The sequence below is a fragment of the Magnolia sinica genome, chromosome 4 (genome assembly GCF_029962835.1).
Source record: "Magnolia sinica isolate HGM2019 chromosome 4, MsV1, whole genome shotgun sequence".
NCBI lineage: Eukaryota > Viridiplantae > Streptophyta > Magnoliopsida > Magnoliales > Magnoliaceae > Magnolia > Magnolia sinica.
In genome coordinates, this window is record NC_080576.1 from 79765052 (window position 1) to 79784441 (window position 19390).

At 38.8% G+C, this 19390-nt stretch overlaps 1 protein-coding gene across 1 annotated transcript; it reads right to left on the reverse strand.

The window, feature by feature from the left end:
- Positions 1-405: 405 nt before the first annotated feature.
- On the reverse strand, positions 406-18316 carry LOC131244185 (uncharacterized). The gene is made up of 4 exons (XM_058243831.1): positions 18131-18316; positions 17972-18047; positions 17723-17894; positions 406-712 (listed from the first exon to the last, which is right to left on the reverse strand). The coding sequence occupies exons 1-4, from the start codon at positions 18281-18283 to the stop codon at positions 406-408; spliced, it is 708 nt and encodes a 235-aa protein (XP_058099814.1). The 5' UTR covers positions 18284-18316.
- Between the last annotated feature and the right edge of the window lie 1074 nt (positions 18317-19390).

Consider the following 19390-nt stretch of genomic DNA (forward strand, 5'->3'; position numbering starts at 1 on the left):
TCAATATAAAGGAAACGACCAAATTGTAGTTACCTTAGATTTCATAGTAAGGAAGAAACCCTGAAGTTGCAGTTACATTCTTCGTAAAGATTTCGTAATTGAATTAGTTCAGCTTAGATTTTATTAAATAGCTTGTTGTTTTTCATAAAGATAAGAATTCCTAACTAGATTGGTTCAGCATTAGTTTTCACATTTTACATTGAATTTCAGTAGACCCATGTACTCAACTTTGCATATCTGTACTTTGAATGGACTATTGGAAAGATTCAATTTCCAAAATATACCTTGGAATGTTTTGCCCAATGCACATATTGGAACTCCATCTGCACAGGCTATTCGGCAATTTCACGATTCTCCATTTTGAACCTCACATTTACTATAAGCTCTTCCTTTCAAGGAGGGAATCTAGTTCCGCAATTCCTCATCGACTTCGGAATTGAGTAAGGGTGGACCATTCCCGCAAGGGCAGGAAAGGGGAAGGAGCCTGACACAGTAACAGTACCAACCCCAGTCCCTCTGAAAGGCAGTCTTTTCTCTCAGATCCCTATGTTCAAGCCACCTACTTCCTCTGAAGATAGTACTTTGATAGAAGGAATCCAAATATTCACTGGAACCAGTAGAACCTCTGTCCCATCCAAGAGACTCGAAAGGGAAGACTTCATCAACATTGCCCATGGATGTAGATGGATTAGCGATGATAATTCTAGCAGTTCTGAAAGTGAAGAAGAAGAGATAACTCATGACATCAGAGCTGTCATCAATCAATGGAAGAAGGCCCCCAATAGATCTGGCCTACGAAGATAAGCTTCCCAATGCTTTGACGGAAGATCTATCTATCCTTGGTCGTTAGACAGTATGAACAAGTAGCAGATTCATAAATTCTTATCTCTTATGATAGCAGTTGCAAATGCCTATACTGCCCAACGATTACTCAACTCACCAAGCTTTTTAAGCTATCACTTGGAGATTCATTGCATCCCCACCCCAAAGTAAAAATTTGGTGTGAATGGAAGCAAGAGTCCCTACCATCATTGTCGTTGATGTCTTAAATCTATAAACAATAGGTTCTGTCGATGCCATCAACAAACCACTCAATGCCATTGAGCAAATGTCAATGCCATCGATAGGTGCTCGATGCCATCGGAAAAATATAAAAAATCCGCGTTGGTTGTTGGAACATTTTAGTGTTTCTACTCGATGTCATCAGAGTAAGTTCGATGCCATCGAGGTCTTCATGGGTTTGTCTATGCCATTGAAGTCTCATCAAAGTCCCATCGAAGCCTCAACGAGCGCGCGTGTAAAGTTGCATAAGTGCGGGATTTGTTTCCTAGTCCAATTGTGATACTATATGATACTATATATATCAAGTGTAATCGGGATTTGGGAAGGAGATGAATAGTTCTAGGGCTTTCTTATTCATTCCTAACGGTTTCGAGGGCATATCTTGGGCTTGCGAGATAGATTTGAGGCTTGTTCAAATCGATAACTCTTTATCTCATGTAATTTTCACTTTCATAGTGCATACTCATCTCTTTGTGTTGTGGTTTTTTCCCACAAGAGTTTTTCCACATAAAATTCAAATTGCTTATGTTTGGACTTGGTTGTGCGATTGCATATACTTTGCTTGATTCATCTTTGTATGCTTCCGCGGTTCCCCAACAAGTGGTATTTGAGCTAACATTCGGAAGCAGATTGAATATGAAAGCAACATATTAATGGCATTTAACCCAAAATTTAATGTAGAAAATTATTCCAGCAAAAGAAATTTTGAACTATGGAAAGTTAAGATGACCGGTGTCCTAGTTCAGTAAGGATTGGACGATGTCCTCCTTGAAAAGCGACCGAAATCTATAACTGAAGATGAATGGAACAAGATGTATAAGAAAGATAGAATTTCTATTCAATTGTGCTTAATGGATGAGGTCCTCTATAATGTTATGAGAGAGAAAACTGCAGCAAGTACATGGGCGAAACTAGAGAAAATTTATGCAAATAAATCTCTTAAAAATATTTTGTACTTAAAGCTTTAATTGTTCAATCTAAAGATGGCAAAAGGGGATGATATTGAGGCCCACACTAATAACTTCAATAGATTAATTTGCGAATTATTAGATGTAAAGGAGACAATGAAAGATGAGGATCAAGCATGCATTCTGTTGAATTCTCTCCCAGCATCATATGAGTCGTTTAAGGACTCGTTGGAACCGCGGCGACGGCGCGGTCGCTAGGGTTGAGTCGACTCGGGTTGACGACGTGTGAATCAGGGTCGTGTGCAAATGCCGGTTAAGGGTTAAAGGTTGCCGAAATTCGACCGGGAAGATCGCGGGAACCTAGGGAACGGTACGGTCTAGAATACAGGTCTTACAATTATGGGATGACCGGGCACATGAAGAAGGATTGTCAGAATTGTAAGTCTAGAAAGAAGAATTCAAGTAGTTCTTCCATGAGGCCAACACTATGGAATCTAGTGAGGAGACGAATGGATAACATGCTAACCGCATCAAAATTCGGGTATTTTGACGAAGAAGGAATTTTAGATATGGGGACTTCATACCACATGACCCCTCAATAGAATTGGTTCATCAGTTACAGTATATGCGATGGTGGCTAGGTGTTTATAAGTAATGATAATGCCTGTAAAGTGGTAAGTTTAGGGTTGGTGTGCATCAAGATGTTTGATAGCATGGAGCGTATCTTGACCGAAGTGAGACACGTTCCTAATTTGAGGAAGAGTCTAATATCTCTGGGAGTACTCGAGGCACTAAGGTACAAATTCATCAGGTTTGATTGTGTCCTTAACGTTTCAAATGAGCACTCATAGTCATGAAAGTACAAAGGAATGGAAACCTTTACAGGTTAATCAGGAGTACTTCATCGGGTGGAGTTGTAGCGTCTGTAGTGGATTCCATGTCTGCACGTATATGGCATCACGCTTGGGCCACATGAGAGAGCGGGGTATGAAGGTACTTTCTGATTATTGTTTAATTTCATTATTCAAAAGTATGATTTTAGTATATGCGAGCATTGTATATATGATAAAAAAATCATAGTTATCTTTTAAGTCTGGTAAACATGTTTGTAAGGGTGTTCTTGATTACATGCATTCTTATGTATAGGGTCGTCACCCTGTGCTTGTATTAGCATTGAGTTGATCATTTCTACTAATGTCCTATTTTTTCTCTCTGTTACACCATTTTGTTGTGGTGTATAGGGTGTTGTACACTGATGTATTATGCCGTGTTCTTTACAATAGTTAGAAAATTCATTAGAGAAATATTCTCCTCCTCGATCACTACAAAGGATTTTAATATTTTTATCTAATTGATTTTCTACTTCAGATTTATAGATCTTGAATGCATTAAATGGTTTATCTTTCAATTTTAACAGATATACATATACATATCTTGAACAATCATCTATAAACGTTATAAAATACCTTTTACCTCCACGGGTAAGAACGTCATTCAGTTCATATATGTCAGTATGCGTTAGAGCTAATATTTAAGATGATCTCTCCATGCTAAGGAATGGTTTCTTAATTATTTTAGACCATGTGCATACTTCACATTTACCTTTGTCAATATCATTGTAAGATATTAGGCCGTTCTTAGCCATGAGTTTTATGGTACTGTAGCCAATATGGGCTAGTCTATCATGCCATAACGTTACAGACTCAATCATGTAAGCAGAAGAATTCTTTTCATTTAAAGAAAGTTTGATCATCCCATTACAAGCATAACCCTTACCCACAAAGTTTTCATTTTTAGACACGATCAGCTTGCCTAATTCAAACACAACCATAATCCATGTTTGCTTAAGAGATCCCCTGAGACAAGATTCCTCCTTATGTCTGGGACATGCAGTACGTTGGTCAGAATTACCTTCTTTCCAGAGGTAAAGAGTAATTCCACGGTTCCTTTGCCTGCAACTTTCGATCGTCCTTCATTTCCCATTTGAACCTCTTGACCATTGGTCTCGTCTTCATAGGTTTTGAAGGCAGATCGATCGTTGCATACATGGACTGTGGCACCTGTATCATACTACCAACCAGGAATTTTCTCTTGAACTAGGTTCACTTCTGTGACCATGGCTACGATTTCATCGTTTACTGCATTAGCCTCTTTCTTAGGCTTTTTTCGGTCCTTACAGACTCGGGCGAAATACCCGGTCTTGCCATAGACATAACAAGTTCCCTTAGGTTTGCCTTCTTTTTTTTTTCTTTTGAGTTTTCTTAAATTTTCCTTGATCTTTGCTAGGTTTAAGGGAATCATCTTTCTCATAGGTATTATTTTGAGATGGCCTTTTTGCTACATTCACCTTGGATGAGGATGCACCATTAGCGTCATCCTTTTTGTGTCGGATACGGGATTCTTCTTCAATTCGAAAATGCTTTTGGATTTGTTCCAGGGTGAACTCTTCGGATTTATGTAGTAGTTTCTTTGTATAGTCTTTCTAGCTCGGAGGCAATTTTGCTATTATAGCTCTGACTTGAAAGGATTCAGGAAGATCAATTTTTATGGCTTTTATTTTGTTTACAATAAGCTGCAGTTCTTGGATTTGGGCAAGCAGCGGTAGATTGTCTACCATCGTGAAGTCAAAATACTTAGTAATTAGAAATTTCTGTGTACCTTCATCTTTAGCCTTGTATTTGTATTCCAGCGCGCTCCAAATTTCTTTCGCTGATGTAGTCCCTGTGTACAAATCGTACAACCGATCAGAGAGAGCATTGAAGATGTAGCCACGACACAGCAGTTCATCTTCTTGTCGTTTGATTCTAGCAGCAACCTGTTCTGGAGTGTCAGTGTCCTTTGCTTCAGGCAGAGACTGGAGATTCGGGTCCAGGATGTAGAAGATCTTCAGAGCGGTCAGCAGGAATTTCAGTTTGTCCTGCCATCTAGTGAAATTTAAACTATCGAATCGGTCCAATCGGATCAAATCCTGGTTCATCAGTTTGACTGATGCAACACTTTTGGTGTCCATGAAATCACACTTTAAGATTGTTGGGAATTTACGTTTGGGTACACTGAAAATATAAAAAATAAATCGGAAAAATATTTCAATAGGCTGAATCACGTATAAAATACGTTGTCCTTAAAGCGTGGTTCGCCCCCTTATCAACTGCTGATGGGTTACAGGCGAATTGCTTCCAGGATAAGTATTCAATAGTCCAGAACGTTTGAAAAGTGCAAAGTATGCCATCTAGCGCTACACCGCCTCACTGCCCGTGCCCTCGCCCTCGCCCATGCCCATGCCCGAGCTCAAGCGCACATGTGTTCCAGTGCATCATCTCCTCCAAAAACTCCAAGTAAGAATACTCTTCACAAGTCCACATATAAACCACAAAAGTTTTCTTCACATTTCTGATGTGGGACAAAGTACACACACCGCACTTTTTAATTGAAAAAGCGTTTTGGCGGAAAAATCCTAAAAATTTGAAAAATTCAAATTTTCATTTTTATTATTTTAAAAACCACTGATTTTCAACAGCCCATGAGTTGCGATCTTCCCACACATGTGAAGGCCCACGTCGCCATCACCACTCATCTCCCAATAGAAAATTTGGCGCATTGATTTCCTTGCTTGGGGTATATCAAATCACTTTATACTCAGGCAGGATACGATGGATGATGCGCAGACAGTTTGACATTACTGAAAATTTGCAAACCTAGCATTCACAGAATTCAACCTAAATGATCCACATTTGTGAGTACTAGCTTAGATGTATCATGGACCAAAGATTATTTTTATTTTGTTGTCCAACTATTAGATTGCTTTCTGTACATTTATTGGATGGTTAAAAAAAAATCCAATGGTCTAAATTTTATTTTTTCAAAAAATAAGTGTCCAGGAATTAGAAGTTAGGATCTTATTTTTAGACTGTAGTTTAGCAAGAGTAGGCTCCATAACTTAGTCTTTTAATTTGAGTTAATATTTAAAATATGTAACGCGTGACATTTCTAATTGCATGCTTACCAAGTGTCGTAGTTAGCTAGAGTATCAAATAACTGTCTTTTGGGTATTATATAGACTCCGATCCCGGCCTATTAGAGTAGGATGGGTTTGTGATAGAAAACTATTGCACCGTCCAGATAAGAGGTTGACAGTATGGGATGGGATTCATCTGATCCTGTGCCAATTTGTTTGGGAAGAATGGAAAAGTTTGGAATTAGATTAGATGGAATTGCATGGGTCCGTGCCAATTTCACTCAATGTTAGCAAGTTGTGTAGGTCCTACCATGATGTGTGGGTTATATCCACACTGTCCACCCATTTTTCGAGATTATTTTAGAGCATGAACCAAAAAATCAGGTAAATCTAAAGCTCAATTGGGCTCCACCATAGAAAGCAATAGGGATTGAATACTTACCATTGAAAACTTCTTTGGGGCCACATATGTTTTGGATCTACCTCATTTTTAAGCCCATGCCATAAAATAAGGTTACAAAACAAATGAACAGTTTAGATATAACACGTGTGTTATTTTCAGTAATTTCAAATGATGGTGGGTATATCCATTCAATGTACCACCTATTACCAACCAAGCATGTCATTAATCTTATCCCATGGCAATAGGGGACAATCCCTGCCATGGGTAATAATTATGTTTTTTGAATCGCATCCCACTTAATCCCTTCTAATCCCACAGCCCAAACACGCCCTTAATATTCAGAGCAAAAGAGTGCATAGTCAAAAGGGTTGTATCAGTATGATAATAGAAGTAGAGCCTGAAGAGTAGATCTACAAGACACGTGGCAACATAATGTATAGATTGAGCCCAGGGATGGAGTCCTTACCTCGGTGGTAGACTCTGAGGAGTTTCAACACGAGGTCTTGGGTTAGAGATCCATTGAGGAGTTTCAACACAAGGTCTTGGGTTAGAGATCTATATGTGGTGAAATCTCGCTATGGCATGCGTGGGTGTGTGTGGGTGCATGTGTTAAAATAAAATTTAAAAAAAAAAAAAGAAGAAAAGAAAAGAAGATTGGGTCCATTAATGTTGTTTATCCAATGACTTGTTTTACATGTTGTTTATCCCCATCATTGTCATTCCCTTTAAGAACCAATCAGGGTGGTTTTACCTGTTGTTTATCCCCATCATTGTCATTCCCTTTAAGAACCAATCAGGGTGAATTATGTGTGATCTATACAGATTTGTATGGTGTATTCGAATATATGTAGATATGTACGCAGTAGATTTCTCAATAATAGCAGCTGAAATATATCAAATGGTGCCATGTATTGTTTGAGTGGCCGATGAAGAAGCAATCGTATGAAAGTACTTAAAGGACAGGTGGCAAGAGGAGAAACAAATGAATTTAAGTAATGACGAGCAGTTATAGTTACCGTTAGAACGTGGGAAGGATCTAAATGGGTAAATTAAGATTATAAATAGCAAAGGAACCAAGCAGAAAAATTTGTCTCATACCAACCAAAACAAACCAAATATATCTTTCAAATTATCAGTCAATTTACATTCAATAGTGTAATCTTTTACTTTTCATGTTAAGAAAATTACATTTCTTAGTATAATATTTTACTTTTCAACCTGCTATTTTACATTCCGTATAGTGTAATCTGTAGCGATAACCAAGTAGCTGGTAATTTAAATCTATACTTGTACATTGGATTTAGTTCCTCAATCAGAAAGGCGTTCCACAACCGTTCTCTGCGATCGACTATAAGAATCCATTCTTTATTTCCATTTATCTATAACAAAAAGTCCTTTTGTATAAAAGTCAAAGGTGTAACTCATCATTAGATGATGAACCCTACCATATGAATAACGCCTGATCTAATTTTACACATTGAGCAAGTAGCTGAATAGGTGACCGATCTCAGTCATACACTACATGTCTGCCTATCTTGCCACTTGGGGTCGTTGTTGTTCGGTTTGAATTGAAGCTGCAATTTTAATTATGGCACGCCCACACACCTAGTGACAAAAACAATGCCACCATAGAAAGCAACGGGGATTGAATACTTACCTTTGAAAACTTCTTTGGGGCCACATAAGTTTTGGATCTACCTCATTTTTAGGCCCATGCCATAAAATGAGGTTACAAAACAAATGAACGGTTTAGATATAACACATGTGTGTTATTCTCAGTAATTTCAAATGATGGTGGGTATATCCATTCAATGTACCACCATATTACCAACCAAGCATGGCATTAATCTTATTCCATGGCAACAGGGGACAATCCCTGCCATGGGTAATAATTATGTTTTTTGAATGGCATCCCACCTAATCCCTTCTAATCCCATCGCCCAAACACGCCCTTAATATTTAAAGCAAAAGAGTGAAATAGTCAAAAGGGTTGTATCAGTATAATAATAGAGGTAGAGCCTGAAGAGTAGATCTACAAGACACATGGCAGCATGAGTTTCAACATGAGGTCTTGGGTTAGAGATCCATTGAGGAGTTTCAACACGAGGTCTTGGGTTAGAGATCCATTGAGGAGTTTCAACACGAGGTCTTGGGTTAGAGATCTATATGTGGTGAAATCTCGTTGTGGCATGCGTGGGTGTGTGTGGATGCGTGTGTTTAAAAAAAAAAGAAAAGAAAAGAAGATTGGGTCCATTAATATTGTTTATCCTATGACTTGTTTTACCTGTTGTTTATCCCCATCATTGTCATTCCCTTTAAGAACCAATCAGGGTGTGTTTATCCCCATCATTGTCATTCCCTTTAAGAACCAATCAGGGTGAATTATGTGTGATCTATACAGATTTGTATAGTGTATTCGAATATATGCAGATATGTACAGAGTAGATTTCTCGATAATAGCAGCTGGAATATATCAAATGGTGCCGTGTATTGTTTGAGCGGCCGATGAAGAAGCAATCGTATGAAAGTAGTTAAAGGACAGGTGGCAAGAGGAGAAACAAATGAATTTAAGTAATGACGAGAGGTTATAGTTATCTTTAGAATGTGGGAAGGATCTAGATGGGTAGATTAAGATTATAAATAGCAAAGGAACCAAGCAAAAAAAATTGTCTCATATCAACCAAAACAAACCAAATATATCTTTCCAATTATTAGTCAATTTATATTCAATAGTATAATCTTTTACTTTTCATGTCAAGAAAATTACATTTCTTAGTGTAATATTTTACTTTTCAACCTGTTATTTTACATTCCGTATAGTGTAATCTGTAGCGATAACCAAGTAACTGGTAATTTAAATCTACGCTCGTACACTGGATTCAGTTCCTCAATCAGAAAGGCATTCCGCAACTGTTCTCTGCAATTGACTATAAGAATCCATTCTTTATTTCCATTTATCTATAACGAAAAGCCCTTTTTTTAGAAAAGTCAAAGGTGTAACCCATCATTAGATGATGAACCCCACCATGTAAATATTGCCTAATCTAATTTTACACATTGAGCGAGTAGCTGAATAAGCGACCGATCTCACCAGATCTCGGTCATACACTACATGTCTGCCTATCTTGGCACTTGGGGTCGTTGTTGTTCGGTTTGAATTGAAGCTGCAGTTTTAATTATGGCACGCCCACACACCTAGTGACAAAAACAATGCCAAACACTTGTAAATCATTTACAATCTATAAATAATTTATAACTTTTTATCCATTCTCGTTTATGGACAATAACTTAAGATTTCATTTACAGGTAAATTATTTACATCTTATCAAACTCCAATTATTTTTTAATGCATTCCTATAAAGAAGAGTTGTACCTTCCTCTCTCAGTTGTTTCTAAGAACTTCAATGGTTCTCTCTCTCCCTCTCTCACATACATAACTCTCTCTCCTTCCCTCCCCCAATGGCAGTAGATCTTGCTATGATTATGACCAACCTAATGTTTTGAATTTCTGGGCCCACTTTTATGGCTCACCCAATGCTTGATTTTTTGTGAGTACCAATCGCATCGTCGCCGCGGTTCCATCGACGTGTCCTGTGCATTCATCCGACTTATAGATCAAAAGTTATGAGCATTTCATCATGTAGCCCACTTTTGTACAAAAAATATGTGGACCACTTTTATGGCACAACTTCCCATGCACACTACCCACACACACTATACAATTGCATGAAATTTTTACCACCCACTCTAGACACCACCTAAACCTAACCTAAGTATAACAACTTTGTTATTATCACCATAGGCCATCATTTGATTTCTTACAACATAATCATTACTCCCTTACAAATCCTCTCTCTCTCTCTCTCTCTTCTCATTTTCTCTTCCATTTGAAAAATTTCAACAACTTCCCTTCCATCTTCCTCTCTTCTTCATCCCCTTCTCCCTCAAATCCCCTCCCATCTAACCTTCAACAATCCATCTCACCCATTGAAACATGTCCCTTGGAGCATGAAGAGTAGATTGATGTAACTTTGGAGTGGGATCCATTAAGGTGGGTGACTATTCTTTTGCTGAATTCCTTTCTTTTCTTTAATCTCATTATTTCTCCATGGATGGATCACATGGGACCCACCAATCCATGGTGGGGATCCCATTTGATCCCATGGATGTGGCCTCTTGGCCCATCCTACATGCATGTCATGACCCATGATGGGGCCATTCTCCATGGACCCCATCATGATGTATTTAATGACCCACACCATCTTAAGGTCATCTAGACCCTAATGATCATGTTGGGATGGCATCCAACCATCCATAGCAATTATAGATCATGCATGTAGTGGTTTTATGTTGCATGTACAACCAATGTAGTTGTATGGGTATGATTCATTCTTGGGAGGGCCCATTAGTGGCGGGGCCCTACCCCATGGTCGGATTGTGTTTCTTCTCCATCTTTTCTTTTTTATCTTTATAGTAAATCTGATGTATGTGTAGCCCACTTGATGTGCCATGCAACTAGGCCCAAGTGGTTAGATGTCAAGGCCTACCTTGTTGCCCCATATTGTTATCATGTTTTGGACAGCCTTTGGGCTTGATTTTATGGGTGATCTTGGAAGGGGCTTGGGTCTGAGAGTTGTGTGACCCATCTAGGTGGACCCCACCCTAAGGTGTTTGGGGTGAAGTAACTAGAACCTTGTGTGATGGCTCAACAATTCCCAGGAACAAAAGAAACTACCTATCTTCCTCCTATTTGGACTCAACTGTTCACAACCCCAAGTGTAGGGTCGCAACTTAGTAATAACTCGGTAAGACCAAGGTTGAATCCATAGGGACTAAACTCGTGCGTATTTCTAAAGTAACTAGAAGCAGAACTAGAAGAAGATCTAAACTAAATCTGAAATTATTTGAAAGAGTAATTGTAAATAATATTTAAACTTGTAAATTTAAAGGTGGGAACTAGGGTGCCAAGGATCCACTTGTAGCTATCAAGATGTTACCTTCCTTGATTCAAAGAACACAATTGGAATTGGAGTCTTATCATATTTAATTAGAAGATAAGGCAATTTAAATCAAATGTGAACTTTTCATTAACCTAATTTTCAATGGAGGAGAATTGTGATGATTGGAAGGGATTCCATCACCCTAGCATGCCCAGGAGACAATGGTGAACAACAAGATTTACCAATCTCACAATTTAAAAACAGGAAAAGAAGTTATCCAAAGCTATCACAACATCTATTGTAATTTGAATCACAATAAATTATAAAAAACTGAAATTATTCCCTTAATATCAAACTAGAAATCAATGAAGTTCAATAAGAACAAGAATCAAAGCAAAATAAACATCCAAACACGCTGTAAGCTTCACCTCTTAGCCCTAGCTAAGAGGTTTAGCCAACCATAGACATGATTGAAACCAAATCTCTTAAACAAAGCATGAAAAATAAACTAGGGAAGAAGAAAAATTCTTTGGCGACTTCTCCACCCTTGTGATATGCTCCTTGAGACCTTTCCAAACCCTATAAGATGCTTTGGAGCATCTTAGGGAGTCCTATTTATAGTTGTGGAACTCCAACTTTCGCACCAAGTTGGAAAAATCTAGAAATCGCTTCAAATTTACGTACTCTGCACAGTTTTCCAAAATATGCTCGGAGTTTAAACCGCCTCAAATATACGCACTCTGCGTAATTTTTGAAAATAGACTCGGGGTTTTATTCCTCAATAGTTTTCTTGGATATTTGGCATGTGAATTCTTCATTAATAACTTCTTAACTCGAATATTTATTTAGTAATATTTAGAGCATAAATCTTCCTTTTGGCATCAATTTCACCTTAAGCTCTCAAAATCACCTCACACAAGAAAACATGCATAATTAGATTGATTAAGCACTATCATGTTTATAAAAACAAGGTACAAATGGGGGATAATATGTAATATTTGACTCTCAACATCAACCACGAAAGTACTTCACAATATACTAAGTACCTTTTTTAGTATATGATATCTTTCAGGGAATTGAAATATGCCTACCTACTCTTAGTATATGATATCTTCAACCACGAATGCGTATCCACGCGAAGTTTCCAAAGATATGCTCTCTCCATTTGTTCTTAATATTTTATATGATATCTTTTAGGGAATTGAAATATGCCTACCTACTCTCATTTTGAGACAATTGATCCTAGTCGTCAAAGGCATTCATTGCACAAGCCTCCCTTTTCCAATCCTCATTTGCAAATTCTCCAAGTTCCTCGAATTACGATCTACCCATGATACTGTATATCATATGGTTTGCTTTACCAAGGAAACTCGAATCTAGTTAAATGTGTTTACAACTGTGTTTGAGGACACCCATGAGGGTAGGAGTGGAGAAGACGCTCAAAAAACTCCCATGGCTACTGCTCGAGACTCGTGTCGCACCCCAGTGACTGCTCCAAGTCCTGTCTCCATCAGCACTAGGCGCTTCCTTCACCAAAATGATCTCGTTTGTCATCTTCTTGAAGGTCAATCCAATGTGGAAGCTAGCCTCCGGCAGTGCGAGAATCGTCTCTCCGGGATTGAACTGCGTCTTGACGCTTTTCAACACACTGGGGAGCACATCATGGACTTGCTCCTTACTCTCCACATATATCCCTCCTTATGAGGGTGGGCCTTCAAGATGATGTTCCCTGAGATCTATGTTGATGTTGCCATCATAATACTATTTATTTTGGATACTTTTGCCCTTAAGGGCTTACTTTTAGGATGATGTTGATACTACCCAAACCTGGGGTAGTTATTTTGGTAAACTTTTGTGGTTTAATGATGATATTTTTTATGATGTTCATGTCATTCATTCTGTTGACTGATATATCTCCTTCATGACATGATATTATCACATTATGTTCACATGTTTTCAGCTTCTATACTCTGAACTTATGTGATTTTACCATTCTCCCTCTAACTTGGATTTAATTGCCACAATTCCATACTTCAGTTTAATTGGCTTGTTTCTTTGATTACCCTTTGCCAATGACTGACAAAAAGGGGGAGAACCATATGCTCCCTAGTTTCCTGTGGTTTTTTTTTTTTTTTTTTTTTTTTTTTTTGTCTTGAATATCTTATGTATAGGAACTACGGGGGAGCATGAACAAAGGGGGAGCTACAATCAACTCTAGATTAGATTTATTTTTTTTCATGTACTGAGTTGTTTGTAATAACCTAGGATTGGTTAGTTTGTTTTATCACGTAATTGACAAAGTGGGAGATTGAAAGTACCCAAGTTTGTCAAGTTACGTGAATGTTGAGTCTGTCTTTAAGTGAGTCCCAAGACAAATTTCAAGATGAAGATCTCAACAACAGAGAAGCTCAAGCGCTCCAAACAGGTAATAAAGCCTCACTTCCCTAAACCAAACCCTAAGGTATATGACCCCTATCTAACTTAAAACTTACCTCACAACATCAAGAAACATCCTTGGTAAGCTTAAGTAAGACAAACACTTAGAATGTTAGAGGAATGAAAACTGCATTATACTGGCAAATCGATTAAATCGATTTTACGATCAAGACATATCTTTAGTAAGCTTAAAGTAAGAAAAACACTTAGACTGTTAGAGGAATGAAAAATGCATTACACTGGCAAGTCGATTATATCAATAATATCGAATACAGTTCGATAATAACAAAATTCAAACATCAATATCCATCAAACCATATTCGATAACATCGACTCAGGGGACTTCCTCTAAACAGAAAACATTCTAAAAGTAAGTGTTCATCGATGACATCGAATAATCTTCGATAACATCGAGAGAAGTTCTCGATAAAGTCGAAGCATACTCCATAACATCGAGTAATAGGAACATTTTGTCCAGCAAGCTTTCTATACATATCATCATATCGAATGACATCAAAGACCATTCGATATTATCAAAATTCAAATCTCGATAATATCGATTAATTGGACAAAATCTTCCGGTAGCCAAAGGTACATAATTGTAAAGAGAATCCAAATGGGATCGATCCTCCTCTCGATAATATCAAAGTGCACGTCGATAAATCGAGAGGTGATCAATAAAATCGAGCAAAAACTATTCTACACAAACCTGAATACTTATGTGTAGGTAGTCGATACAATCAAGTACGTCTCGATAATATCGAAGTTCAAATCTCGATATTATCGAAATCAAAGACTGCTTGAGAGTATCGACGATGTCAATTTTTCCGCCCGTTTTATTACCATTGGGATTCATCTTCTATAAATACCTAGAGCTGGCTCTTGTGAAAATTAGCCGGAATCTAAGAGAGTTTGAGTGTGTTATTCCAAGATCTATATCCCCTTACTCTCTCTCTTTCCCATTAGAGTTCATCATTCAATCCCTTGCTCAAGCATCAACTCTATATCAATTATGATTGGATTGAATTATGAACTCTAGCATTCATTGAGTGTCCAACTAAAACTCATCATCCTTGGAACTCTTGAATGCACATAGCTCATGGGAACCTTCTCTAGTGATTTAAATCATATCTTTTAAATAGAGAAGATCAAAACCCTAAACCTCACAACCTCGGAGCATTCGATAAAGCATCATCAACAGGTTGTGGTTCAAGGGAGTTGAAGATTCTTCGTCATCATCGAAGTTCTTCACATTACGCGAGAATAGGACTCACCAACTTACCTTGTAAGTATTTAGAGTCTAAAGTGTCTGAATCCCTTTCCTTGTGTAGGATTGGGATTCCAAGTTTGAGTGACAAACTCGCCAAGACCTCAGTGGAGGCCTCCGATAGGAGAGTACGTGATCCTTGTGTAGGACAAGTAGTCTTGTGTAGGCTAGGGTTGCCTAGTGTAGGCTTCCCATATTGAGTCCTTGTATAGGATGGTTAGCCTTGTGTAGGCTTGGGTTGCCTTTGGTAGGCTCCCAGTTGAGTCCTTGTGTAGGACGGGTTGCCTTGTGTAGGCAATGATAGGAAACTTGTGTAGGTCCTAGAGTCAACCTTGTGTAAGTTGTAAAGGTTTATGGTGAACCTGATTTAAAACCATTGGATGGTGAAATCCGGTACACTCTAGGAGACAGTGCGTCCGTCGAGACTGGAGTAGGCAAATAGTCGAACCACTATACATGATTTTGTTTGGGATTGTTTTGAGTACATTTACCTAATCATGCTTATGTTCTTCATATGTTTACAATGATGCATGATTTAGTTAAATGTATAAGTTTTGATAGAGTTACATCCCACACACAATATAAACTATCCCTATTAGCTTTGCTTTTATAAACATATCTTGTATAAGCTTACGTGAATTGAACCCTGTATTAACTTGGAAGTGATACAGTTACTTTGCCTTATTTCATTTGTATTAAAAGTTAGGCATAGTCTGTTGTTAATAGATAACAAGGTTTTGAGAAGTCTTATTCACCCCCCTCTAGGATGCTTAGTTATACTTAATACTTCAATACTAGCGGTTCTACAACAATTTCACCAATCGAAAAAAAAAAAAAAAAATCTGGCTTTTGCCAATAATTGCATGGTTTTTACCGTCGCTTCTAAATAAAGAAGGGTTCAAAACCATTCGTAAATAAGAAAAAGTACCGTTCCCAAAAATGAAGGATTTAGAATTGTGCCAAATTTGAAATTTTGCGATAGTTTTCAATCGTCCCTAATTTTTTGTGACACCCTATTTTAGGAACGGTTGAAAATCATTCTGAAATTGAAATTTTGCAACGGTTTTCAACCGTCCCTAATTTTTTGCGACACCCTATTTAGCAAAGATTGAAAACCGTTCCTTAAGTAGGGATTTTGGTGTAGTGATAACAGTGTTCGAAATATCAGTATTGCACCCTTGGGATACAGATACATATTGGTTATCGCACAGGATATACCGTTTGTATCGCATAGTTTATCGCACTTTTTGGGAAACATGGGGAAACGTTGGGAAAATGGTTGAATTTTTTAATGAAACTTTGGGGATTATTAAAAAGGCCCTTAATACACACTTTTAAATCATAACATCTCAAAAAAAAGATGCACATAATAAATTTCCTTTGTATAGGGTCCTAAGCTATGTGATGTTTAACTGAACTAACGCAACTATATTTAAATTAAATGCATGATATTTATAAATATATCATAGTCATGTATGAAAACACAACCAATTCATTGAAAAGGAAAAGAAGAATTGAATAAGTAAAATTTGAGAAATATACATATCAATGATGGGGACTAGTTGCGGTCTAGACCCACAGAGTTGTGTAGTGGCTCGTAATCATCATCTCCATCTCGACGGGGCTGGGCATAGTACTGCTGCTCCACCAATCGACAACATTGTGCCCAGGTCATAGTAGAGTGGTACCAGTTAAGATACTCCTTGACATAACGCTGGTACTCATCCTCTTCGAACTAAATCAATACGCCCATCCGTGGGTACTGCGTAATCGTCACAGTCTGTAATTGATATGGATCTGGGAAGGGCACATATGAAGCTCCTTGGTATCCATATTGTTGGCCATATCCATACTGCTGCTCATATCTTTGCCCATATGCAGAAATGAACTCCTGACCAAGGTTGAAAAATGATGTGCCGCAACTGCTGGAGTCATTTGTCGCATGTCCACTAGGTCCATATCCATGCTCATACTGTGGCACAAAACTCGAACTACTCTCCAGTGTTTGTGATCCAGATTCATGTTGTGGCCTGTAACTTGAGCTCCCCTCCCTCGTCCGTGATCCAAATCTAAAGCACCTCGCTTGCCACGAACGCTTGTGTCCCTCATGCATTTTGCTAGTAGCTCCTCAAAATCTGAAAGTTTATGAGTCTTTTTTTTTGCAGTAGTTTTTGACGCGTGTATGTTTTATTGTAAACAAGACGAGGTCGTGGTTCTCCTGGACGAGAACCATGGTCAGGGTCCTGCGTGGAATGATCGAAAATCTCCTCCCCGGTAAAAGGGCTGAGTGGCCTCTTATCCTGTCTCCCACCCGTGTCGCCACCATCCCCGTCGCCACCACCACCATCATCATCGTCACCCTTATCGCCGCCATCATCATCACCGGACTCATTTCCCGCATCACTCTCTGACTCAGTCTCGATGTCAGACAATATTTCCTCGCCACGTGTCCCGCATGATAGTGACTGCCGCGGGCTGCCCTCCGGACTCCTCGTTAATGGGTCGAATGCCTCATCAGGAGACCTTTGCTGCTCCACATGTTTGTCAACATCAATCCCTTGTGCCTCTAGTTGCCCATCCGAGGTATCTAAGTCATCCGACCTAACCCACTGGTAAACTAGGTCATCCTCCGCATCCTCAGCATATGCATGCTGTCCGACCGTCATCAGGTCCAGTGGGTCTTCCTGTGCTTTTCTTCTTCCTTTCGAGTGGAGCAACCTCTCTCATAACTTTATATTGTAGTGACAATACACTAGCTTCTGAAGCCTCTCATACCCTATTTTATTACGTTTATTGGTATGTATGAGGGAGAATGTACTCCAATTCCTTTCACAGGGTGACGAGGACACCGTCTGTGCAAGCACACAGACAACTAGTTGTTGTAAAACCTCACAGTCAGTCCCATACATGGACCACCATTCGCCTGCATATCATAAGATTCTTTCATTATCTTGAATTTTCCAAAATAATATAAAAGTTAAGTTTACTACAGTGACTCACATGGCATCATGGCGTTCCTTGACTTCATTGCAGGGTGACACCCAAACATCCCAACTGCGTCGCGGAATTTAACAATCTGTTGATGGCGTATAGCAACTAGAATAAGTATTTAATGATTGAGATGAAGATAAGGAGAATGTAAGTGCGGAACATATTTACCTCACTACCAAAGGTGCCTTTCCCCGGACAGTCGAGGAATAAGTGATCGTACACCTTATGCACAACCCTCTTTAATGAATTATCTTCGAAGAGGTTCCGGCCGTAGTGGTATTTGGGATTTAGGAAATACGCTGAAAACCAACATATACACATTAGTACAACCCTCGTTTATTATTACATATGGGAAAAAAATCCATATAGGACTTACCAGCCTGATGTAGTGGGTGAGAAAGCGTCCTTTCCCAACGATCGTCTATTATTGCATGCACTCACCTATATGCATTGGGAGCTTTAACCATGATAGCATCTTTCATCAGCTGTATAGACGGATACAATGACCCCATCGACGGATTTGTCTCATTGTTCACCATCCTCAACACCACATAAATAGGCTCTATAATACCCATAACACCACGCACTTCATCCCAAAATGAATTTCCGAGCACCAGCTCCTCAATTCTATAGGTTACTTTTATCGACCTCTTTTTCCATTCTACGTAATCATGAGAAGCGAAAAGCTCTCGTAACCCCTGTTTGTGTTTGAGAAGGCTACTTAAGGTGATATAATTTGTGGCGAACCACGTCGCTCTGAAGCGCACTATATCCCCACCACACATCTTGCGCATTGCGGCTAATAACTAGCCGTGGTTGTATACAAAGTTTGTGATGAGCCGTGCATTAGTAATTACAGTCTTCACTGACGGCCTATCCCTGATCCCCTCCAACATGAGATCGATGCAATGGGCTGCGTAGGGGGTCTGATACCTATGATACTTGCTCTGAATATCCTTTCCGCCTTAACAAATGCACTCCCATTATCCGTAACAAACTGCACAATATTTTTCCTCCCAACATCTTGCATGACGTTGTGCATTAGTTTGTAAATGTAGTTAGAATCCTTGATCTTACTACTCGCATCTATACTCTTTAGGAACACCGCCCGTCCCCTGGAATAGACTATAAAATTTATAATAGACATCTTTATCAGTCCGGTCTAACCGTCACACATGATGGTGCAGCCATACATCTTCCATGACTACCGATACGAATCAACGTATGTCTTCATTTCTGCATGTTCATCATCCAAGTATTTCCCTATGATCTGTACGAGTGTGGGCGGCTGCACACCCTCACCCCCATGTTACACTTCACTTATCATATTTTTAAAGTGCAGGCTTGCGGCGGCATTCGCAAGGATTTGATCGTGTATAAAAAACTTTGCCATAAACTTTTCAACGTTCTTCCTCACATCCCCTCCAC

Bases quoted from the DNA above. Each gene is read 5' to 3' on its own strand.
- LOC131244185 (XM_058243831.1), bottom strand. From the start codon at position 18,283: ATGTGTATATGTTGGTTTTCAGCGTATTTCCTAAATCCCAAATACCAC. The intron at 18,048-18,130 runs GTAAATATGTTC...CGCCATCAACAG, and splicing joins AAGGCACCTTTGGTAGTGAG to ATTGTTAAATTCCGCGACGC. The intron at 713-17,722 runs GTATTGTCACTA...CTTCACTTTCAG, and splicing joins GAGAGGCTTCAGAAGCTAGT to AACTGCTAGAATTATCATCG.